Genomic DNA, 10,058 nt, shown 5'->3' with positions numbered 1-10,058 from the left:
AAACATTATCATCTGCCTCACAAACCCTTGTTATCCTCTATACTGAATTACTCATTCAGGATTTCAAGGCTCTTTATCAATCCGCTCCAATTTAGTCTCTTTCCCGATCCTTCTCTTTGTTCTCTTTCAGTACTATACTTTCTCCACATATAACTAAAACAAATTCCATCCTTGCATCTGATAAGCCATCTTTCTTCACCTTTCTTGAAAAACAACACATACATGACACGAGGAGCATAGGGATGGACCTGGGTATACTTAATATGAAAGTCTCTTAGTAGTCATCTGATTTGCAAAGCTTAAGATTACAGCCAAGCTCCCCTATCCCTTACATGTTTCTATCAGAGAAGGGTGGAATGTTCAGGAACTTAATGTAGGGGAGTGTTGCTGGGTAGAGACTGCTTGTGATATGTTGTATTAAAGAGGGCCTACTTGCAGTATTTTAGGATTTGCCTCACTCCTTCATTCTTTCAATTCTAGTTGTATCCTTACTATCTTTACTAATGGCCTCAATTTATATGCTGTCTTTCTTGGTGAAGGTCTGTGCAGCAGTCACTATCAAAAAGACAGATCCCTAGAGAGCAAGGAGGAAGGATGATTCCCTTAGTTCACTGGCACAATGGTATCAGGAAGGTTGTTCCAAAGAGAGGGTGGTAGTATCTATCATAGTGGAATCTTATGGCAGCTCTTGGGGGTGAGCCACTATCCTGTTATTACATCCAATGCTAGTGATGTGAACAGTTTAGTTACCTGGCACATATTGAGCTTTGACACAGTATATATTTCGGATTTAAAACTTTATTCACCCCATATAATAGTATATAGAAAATGTTGCGAAGATGAAAGCATTTCTGAAACTTGTCACTCCGTGGGGACTGGCTCAGATTATAGACTTGAAAAAAATTAACGGTAGAAAAATGTTTATTCTCTAAGGATAGATTTGATTTGGAGATAGCCAAGTCACTTGAGACTAAGTCTGGTGAAATAAAGTAGTAATACCCTGAACATAATTTTTAGTATAGTAGACATGTAAAAGGATTGACCTGTTTTACTGTTGAGTAAGTCTCTATAGCCTCACAACATGCTACCCTCAAAGGAAACAAGGGCTACTGGGACAGATATGTAACTGCTCTTAAGAAGTTTTGTTTGGGGCACATAAATATGGATCTGATTTTATGATAATGGAGGGAAAATGAACATAGCTAAGGGAAGGCTACAAAATATTCAACTTCTTTGGAGGCCAGATAATAAGGTTTCCATCTACCTGCTATAGCTTCTGAATGGTAAGCAGCTTTTCTATCAAGTGTGGGTTGGTAGCCCTGCTTGACTTAAAATGAGTGTTACAGTTGTTGGGAAACAGGAAATGGGGCTGGATTACACAAAGACATCCAAAACTAACACAAACACACATGGGCTTCCTGGTATGTAAATTCTCTTTGAGATTAGAGATCTCCCTTTACAGAATTTAGTATAACAGATTCAATAACCAAACTTCGTGACCTCTCAATATTAAATAACTAAATGTGCAAAAGAACCACCATTATATAGGATAACAAAAGCTATACATTTTCTATGAAACATGTGCACATATTTTCAAAGCTGTGAAAATACAATAAAGAGCACAACACATTTTGGTCACTTTATTAAATGACATTAAATAGTTTAAGTTTCAACTACTAAACAGCACTTTGAATGGTGAAAACACAGATAGTATATTGTCATACTTGAATGCTTTTCTTTAAAAACACAATTCCAGTCCTTATATATATTACAAAACAGCCTTAAAGGAAGAAGTGACATCTTTTCTACAGTACTTAAGATACTCAATACAGAACTGAAAAGCAGTCTAACAGAAACAAAGGCAAGTCTTCACAGCTGTATGATTTCAGCAGCCAAAGCTGGATGATGGACTGAAACATTACTATACAACTGGGACAAAACATATACAATATCACAATACTAAGCAAAAACGCTTTACACCCAAAGAAATAAAACAGGTTACAAAATGTGGAGAATTTAGCAGGCAAAACTGTATTACAAGCAACATTTTAAATCATCATTTTTAATCCATTGCAACTATTTAAAACATCTAAAACAAATATAAAAATGAGCCTTTTAGTATTTTATTGATGTGATTTTTTTGTCTTTAAATATTTGTTAAAGCTTGATGTTATACTCAAAGTACATATTATGTAGCTAAAATGTCAAGTGAGAAGAGTGTATACAAAGTGGTCCAAGTTTTATTTCAAACTCTGATTTCCAATTAATCCTTCTAAGTATTATTCTTTAAGTTATAGTTTCATCCATGGTGAAAAAGGTTTAGAAGGTTGCCTAAAATTTTCACACCTATGTCTTTGAGTAAATAATCAGACCATGTTGAAAATTCCCAGGTCTAGTAAATCAGGTTTAAAATATTCCGAACTTGTAGAAATACCAACTGATAACAGTTGGCCAGAGTGTACTGCCTTCAAATATTTCTCATAAATCTTGTCTTTTTCATTATTTCTAAAGTAAATACACACCTGCCCCACCCAATTAAATAAATCTGATTACATGGCTAGCATAATATCTAAATATACAGAATTTATTAGTGATATTTCATCATGGGAAGGTGGGGGGGAGGGGCGTGGATCCACCAAACCTCACAAATTCTGTATCACAATCCTAGTGCTCTTGGATGTTTTACCACTAGTTCTTCCAAGATAAAAATGGCAATCTCTTAATCATCGAAACAACTCAAAGCAGTTTTAGCTAATGTTAAACTCATTCTAATCCAGTGATACTTAAAGCAAAGCCTACACCCAGTTTTCTTTTCTTTTTTTTTTTCTGGAATTCTTAAGTTGTTTCACTACCTGTTATATCATCATCTCAAAATGGTTTTGCCATGTTGAGTTGACTCCCATAGCCAAAAACAATGTCTTCTTTAAGAATTCAAGTAATCAAAATTGTACATGAATAAAATTATAGGTCATTTTTACAGAACTGAATTAAGAAAAAATAAAATGTAATATATTTTCTAGTAAAACTTCTAGTAAAGGGGTATTGGATGAATTAATTTTGATTTAATAATTGCCTCAAAATCTAAAGAAAAAACAACTCTGAAACAATTTTAAAAAATGTAAGGAAACTGGGGTAAAGGAACATGATGAGAGAAAAGAAGCGCATAGAAGCCAGTGATTCTTATCTTTCAGAGGAATTATTTCACAATACTGATAGTACTGGGAATTGTTAAAGCACATTCCTCATGTGAACTTAAAGTCAGCAATGGTTCTGCCATTTTGATGTTGTTTATAAAACAGGGTGTGAACCTAACAACCACAACTTCAGTGTTAACCTCCTAAAATGCTAGAACTTGATTTCCTAAGTCCACATCCCACTGCCAGCAACAGGATGAAGCACTAGCACTGGCACCATGCAGTTAAGAGATGTGCTTTATATTTGTGCCAGGAGAGAGAAAATTCATGTGTGGAAGATAATCCACAACCCTGAAATTTTACCAGTAATTATTTCAGCACATATAACTGAAAATAAAAAATGGCAGAAGGACTAAAGAAGAAAAAGGAATTCTCTTCTTAGGCTATACTTAAGGCTGTTTATACAATGCTAAGATAACTGTAAGACTCCTCCAACTTTTAGAGCAGTAGTATTTAAGAATATTGCACACAATTCTGTGTCAAAGATAACCCTCAGTTTCTAACTTTCAGTCACAGAGACAATAAAAAGCAGGAGCCCACTTTCAGACTTCAGTCAAAAGAACATTAAAACCATTTCAATCACTTTAATCAAGAAATGGATTAAGTACAAAAGCACTTCATAACTTGAGGAATCAACTCTAAGAACTCAGCTGTGTGTTTTTCTATGTAAAGAATGAATATATAAATCTTTATTCTTTCCTAAATTTATTAACTTTATGACAATTTTATGGTTGCTAAAAGCAGGCATAAAAATTTAGAGAGGAAATCTGTGGAGCTGTTACTATTATGGAAGGACTTGTTTTCACTGAAAACAATTTGAAATATCTTCTGTACTCAATGTGTGTAAGAAGATTCTAGGCAACATCACTGAGAAATGTCAGGAAGAAACGGTATGCCCTATTTTTTTTAAAAAAGTAAAACTAATATGGAAGATTGGCATTTAAGGGGACCAAACTATTTATACAGTTGAGTTCTGTTAAGTCATTGATTCCTAAAAAAATAAAAGATCTTTCTATGATTTTAACAATCCATTAAGCTTTTAGTGCAAAATCACATTGATTTCCCTTGGGAAGGTCCTGGATTTTTGCTTCTCATTGGGGGTGGTGCACGCTGTAATGGTGGTGGCTGCATACCACCAGCCACTGGCTGATACATTCCTCTCATATCAATCTGCTGGTAGTTAGAAGGATTCATGATCAAATTTGGAGGCTTTGGCATCATGAGGTGACCCAGTGTTGCTTGTTGATAAGTCATTTGTTGCTGTTGCTGCTGATTGTACTGCTGCTGGAGCCTTCTGTTCATAAGTATTCGCTGAACACAGCTGATTAACTATAGAGAAAAAATGGGAGTCGTTACAAGTGCATGACCTGTCTCAAAAGAGGTATCAAGTTTTGACTTAAAATCAATTTGTTAAGGGGGTACCATACCAAAAGGAAAACACATCATTGTTATCACCATTACTAATTTGATGGCATTCACAGGACCATTACTGTAGAAACCAGTTAGTAAGACCATTTAGGGCTAAATTCTCTTAATGTCTTGACTATTATATTGCAAGCAGCATTTAGGTTGGTTGCCATAGTAATGTGTTCTGTACTGTGATTAGTCTCAAGTATTAGTTACACTTTTTGTTAAGACTCCTTTCTTTGTCATTCTTTTGAATATTTCACATGATGACAGACAAACATTTTAGTGACAAACACCAAAGGGAAAAGCACTTGCAGTAGGAATAATTCTGACCTGGAATGTCTCAAGTTTCCTAATATAATGTAAAACCACATAACCCTACAGTACCTTCTAAGTAAAACATATGCCACAGAAATAGATTCCCTGGTGCCAACTGTAGAAGGCTGGCAAACAACTGTGTTGGGAAACATGATCAAGGATCCTGGAATACGGTACCCTTTTAAAGAATTATATAGCTTAGTAGGAACCTTTGATATATATCATCCATAGCTCTACTTTTTATTCTCAAATTAAACACACTGATAAGTATACTACTGTTTCGAGGTTGTTTAATAATGCCAAATGTGACTGGAGGCAGAGCAAGATGGCCGAATAGAAGCCTCGACTAATCGTCCTCTCCGAAGGAACTCCAAATTCAAAAACTATCTGCAATAAAATCACCTTCATGAGAACCAAAAATCAGGTAAGCAATCACTGTACCAGATTTTAACTTCATATCACTGAAAGAGGCACTAAAGGGGTTAGGAAAGACAGTCTTTAACTGCCAGTGCCAACCCTCACTCATCCCCTGGCAGCAGCCACGTGGCAGGGAGAGAGAATCCGTGTGCTTGCAGGAGAGAGTACAGTGATTGTGGGACTGCATTGGAACTCAGTGCTGCCCTGTCACAGTGAAAAGAAACACCAGGCAGAACTCAGCTGGCACCCACAGAGGGAGCATTTACACCAGCCACAGCCAGAGGGAAATCACCTATCCCAGCAGGCGGAACCCGAGTTCCGACAAGCTTTGCCACTGTGGACTAAAGAGTTCTGGGGGCCTAAATAAACCTGAAAGGCAATCTAGGCCACCAAGACTCCAAGTCCTGTGCTGGGCTGAAAGCCAGTGGACTTGGGGGGCACATGACCTAGTGAGACAACAGCCAGGGTGGCCAGAAGATTGCTTCTGCCACACCTTCGCAAACCCCAGGCAGCACAGCTCACAGCTCCAGGACAGACTCTTTCCTTTTGCTTGAGGAGAGGAGAGGGAAGAGTAAAGAAGACTTTGTCTTGCAGCTTGAATATCATCTCAGCCACAGTAGGATAGGGCACCAGGCAGAGTCCTGAGGCCCCTGTTTCAGGCCCTAGCTCCTGGATGACATTTCCAGACATACCCTGGGCCAGAGGAAACTCGTTCTCTTGAAGGAAATGACTCAATCCTGGCAGGATTCAACATCTGTTGTCTAAAGAGCCCTTTTGGGCCCTGAATAATCAGCAGTGGTACCCAGACAGTACTTGCAGTGGGTCTTCAGTGAGACTCAGAGACATGCTACCTTCAGGTGTGACATAGCACATTCCCAGCTGTGGACAATGGGAAGAGACTTCTGCTTGAGAAAAGAAGAGGAAATAGTAAAGAGGACTTTGACATACAGCTTAGGTACCAGCTCAGCCACAGTGGGCTAGGGTACCAAGCAGACCCTTGGGGACCCTAATTCCAGGCCTTGGCTTTTGGATGGCATTTCTGGACCTTCCCTGGGCTGGAGGGGAGCCCACTGCCCAGAAGAGAGAGACATAGTCCTGGTAGCATTTACCACAAGCTGACCGAAGAGCCCTTGGACCCTGAGTGAACATCAGCAATAGCCAGGCAATACCTGCTGTGAGCCTGGGGTGCTAGTGATCACAGGGACAGACTCCTTTGCTTGTGGAAAGGGGAGGGAAGGGTAGAAAGGATTTTGTCTTATGGCTTGGGTGCCAACTCAGCTGAAGTAGAATAGAGCTCCAGGCAGACTCCTAAACATTCTGACTCCAGGCCCTGGATCTTGGATAGCATCTTGGGACAGGCCTAGGGCTGGGGGAAATTTGCAGCCCAGAAGGGAAGAACACAAGAGCAGCTGGCTTTGCCACCTGCTGAATGTGGAGCCTTAGAGCCTTGAGCAAACAAAGGCGGAGGCCAGGCAGTAGTTACTGTGGATCTTGGGTGAGACCCACTGTTATGCAGGCTTCAGGTCTAACCCAGTGTGGTCCCCGTGAAGGGAACCAGAGGGGTGGTTGTGTCACCTCTCCACCAGCTTTCCAGACAGCTTAGCACAGACAGAGAGAGATTCTGTTTGGGAAAAAGTAAGGGAAGAGAACAAGAATCTCTGCCTGGTAATCCAGACAGTTCTTCCAGATCTTATCGAAGACCACCAAGGCGGTAGCTCTGTGAGTCTGCAAGATTACAACAGTCATAGCATTACCCAGTTTGGGAAGCCTTCCAATGCAGATACAGATGGAGTGACCAAGAACTTAGATCACAACATCCATCTCCCTTTGAATACCTAGAAAGCCTTCCCAAGAAGGATGGGTACAAACAAGGCTAGACTACAAAGATTATAATAAATACCTAACTCTTCAATGCCCAGACACGAATCAATGTCCACAACCATCAAGACCATCCAGGAAACATGACATCACCAAATGAACTAAATAAGTCCTCAGGGACCAATCCTGGAGCGACAGATACATGTGAATATATGTGACAGAGAATTCAAAATAGGTGTCTTGAGGAAATTCATGAAATTCAAGATAATATGGAGAAGAAACTGATAATCCTATCAGATAAATTTCATAAAGATATTAAAATAATTTAAAAGAATCAAGCAGAAATTCTGGAGTCAAAAAATGCAATTGACATACTAAAGAATGTATTAAGAGTCTCTTAATAGAGGAACTGATCAAGGAGAAGAAAGAATTAGTGAGCTTGAAGACAGGTTATTTGAAAATGTACCATCAGAGGAGACAAAAGAAAAATGAACAAAAAACAATGAAGCACATCTACAAGATCTAGAAAATAGCCTCAAATGGGCTAAATGCCTCAAATGGCCTAAATCTAAGAGTTATTGGCCTTAAAGAGGAGGCAGAGAGACAGATAGGGTATAAAGTTTATTCAAAAGGATAACAACAGAGAATTTCCCAAACCTAGAGAAAACTATCAATATTCAAGAAAAAGAAGGTTATGCAACACCAAACACATTTAACTCAATGAAGACTATCTCCCACCATTTAATAATCAAACCAACGGTCTAGGATAAAGAAAGGATCCTAAATGCAGCAAGAGAAAGGAAACAACATACAAAGGAGCTCCAATACATCTGGCAGTAGACTTTTCAGTAGAAAACTTATAGGCCAGGAGAGAGTGACATGAGATATTTAAAGGGGTGAAGGAACAAACAAACAAACAAACAACTTTTAACCTAGAAGAATATATCTGGTGAAAATATCCTTCAAAAGCAAAGGAGAAATAAAGACTTTCCCACACAAACAGAAACTGAGGAATTTCAATACCAAACCTGTCCTACAAGAAATACTAAAGGGAGTTTCTCAGTCTGAAAAAAAGTATGTTAATGAACAATGAAAAATTATATGAAGGTATAAAACTCACTGGCAAAAGAACATTAGTCTTCTCTTTGCTTGTTTGTACTTTATTTGCTTATTTATGTAATCAGTGTTATCATCAGCTTAAAATGATGCATTATATTATTTGCAAGCCTCATGGTAACTTCAAATAAACAAACATACAACAGATAAACAAAAAACTATAAGCAAGAAATCATACCGGGTGCAGTGGCTCAGGCCTGTGATCCCAGCACTTTGGGAGGCCAAGGTGGATGGATCACCTGAGGTCAGGAGTTCAAGAACAGCCTGGTCAACATGGTGAAACCCTGTCTCTAGTAAAGATGCGAAAATTAGCTGTGCGTGGTGGCGGGTGCTTATAATTCCAGCTACTTATGAGGCTAAGGAAGGAGAGTTGCTCAAACCCGGGAAGGCAGAGATTGCAGTAAGCTGAGATCACGCCACCGCACTCCAGCCTGGGTGACAGAGTGAAACTCCGTCTCAAAATAATAATAATAATAATAAAAAGAAATTAAAACATACAACCACAGAAAATTGCCTTAACTAAAAGGAAGACAGGAAGGAAGAAAAGAAGGAAGAGAGGGATCACAAAACAACCAGAAAACAAATAACAAAATGGCAGGAGTAAGTCCTAACTTATCAAGAATAATGGGGTTGGAGGCCGGGCGCGGTGGCTCATGCCTGTAATCCAGCACTTTGGGACGCCAAGTGGAGGATCACAGGTCAGGAGATTGAGACCATCCTGGTTAACATTGTGAAACCCTGTCTCTACTAAAAATACAAAAAATTAGCCGGGCGTGGTGGTGGGTGCCTATAGTCCCAGCTACTCGGGAGGCTGAGGGAGGAGAATGGTGTGAACCTGGGAGGCGGAGCTTGCAGTGAGCCCAGATTGCACCACTGTACTCCAGCCTGGGTGACAGAGTGAGATTCTGTTTCAAAAAAAAAAAAAAAAGAATAATGGGGTTGGGCAAGATGGATGACTAGATGCAGCAAGGTGGAAAAGCTGCCACCGAAAGACAAGGATGACTGGCACACTCCTAACAGATCTTCAGAGACAAGGCAATGAGAGTGGATGGAGGGAAGACACAGAAGCTTGGTTGAAGGAGGAGGAAGCTGGGAATCCTGAATGGGGCTACCGCACACCAGGACTCGTTCCTGGCCCACAAGAACTCCAGGGGAATGAGTGAGTTGAACTGGCAAGAAGCAAATGGCTCTTGCCTCGCGCCTCTGGAATTCCGGCTGGAGGAGACCCACAGCCAACATTATACTGAATGGGCAAAAGTTGCAAATATTCCTCTTGAAAACTGGCACAAGACAAGGATGCCCTCTATTACCACTCCTATTCAAAATAGTATTAGAAGTCCTGGGCAGAGCAATCAGGTGACAGAAAGAAAGAAAGTTCATCCAAATAGGAAGAGAGAAAGTCAAACTATCATAGTATGCAAATTACATGATCCTGTATCTAGAAAACTCTAGTCTTGGTCCAAAAAGCTTCGTAAGCTGATAAACAACTTCAGCAATATCGCAGGGTACAAAATCAATGTACAAAAATCAGTAGCATTCCTACACACTAACAAAAGTCAAGTAAAGAGGTAAATCAGGCATGCAATCCCATTCACAACTGCCACAAAAAGAATAAAATACCTAGGAATACAGCTAACCAGGGAGATAAAAGGTCTCTACAGTCTTTTTTTTAATTAATTAATTAATTAATATATTTATTATACTTTAAGTTCTAGGGTACATGTGCATAACATGCAGGTTTGTTACATATGTATACTTGTGCCATGTTGGTGTGCTGCACCCATCAAC

The 10,058-nt window shown here is 39.4% G+C and overlaps 1 protein-coding gene across 4 annotated transcripts in view; it reads right to left on the bottom strand.

The window, feature by feature from the left end:
• Positions 1–1,415: 1,415 nt before the first annotated feature.
• Positions 1,416–10,058, bottom strand: part of ATRX (alpha thalassemia/mental retardation syndrome X-linked) — a 295,353-nt gene continuing 286,710 nt past the window's right edge. For 2 of the 4 annotated variants that reach the window (XM_011947439.1, XM_011947441.1), the window contains one exon: positions 1,416–4,523. In XM_011947439.1, coding sequence (XP_011802829.1) covers positions 4,245–4,523 — 279 coding nt within the window. In that variant the 3' untranslated portion in view covers positions 1,416–4,244. The remainder of the gene's footprint in view (positions 4,524–10,058) is intronic. The other 2 variants (XM_011947440.1, XM_011947442.1) reach the window with 1 other exon arrangement.

Source organism: Colobus angolensis, unplaced genomic scaffold (genome assembly GCF_000951035.1).
Source record: "Colobus angolensis palliatus isolate OR3802 unplaced genomic scaffold, Cang.pa_1.0 Scaffold265, whole genome shotgun sequence".
In the NCBI taxonomy this organism is placed as follows: Eukaryota; Metazoa; Chordata; class Mammalia; order Primates; family Cercopithecidae; genus Colobus; species Colobus angolensis.
Note: the sequence above shows the minus strand (reverse complement) of the source record. Positions and strands in the feature narration are given on the sequence as shown.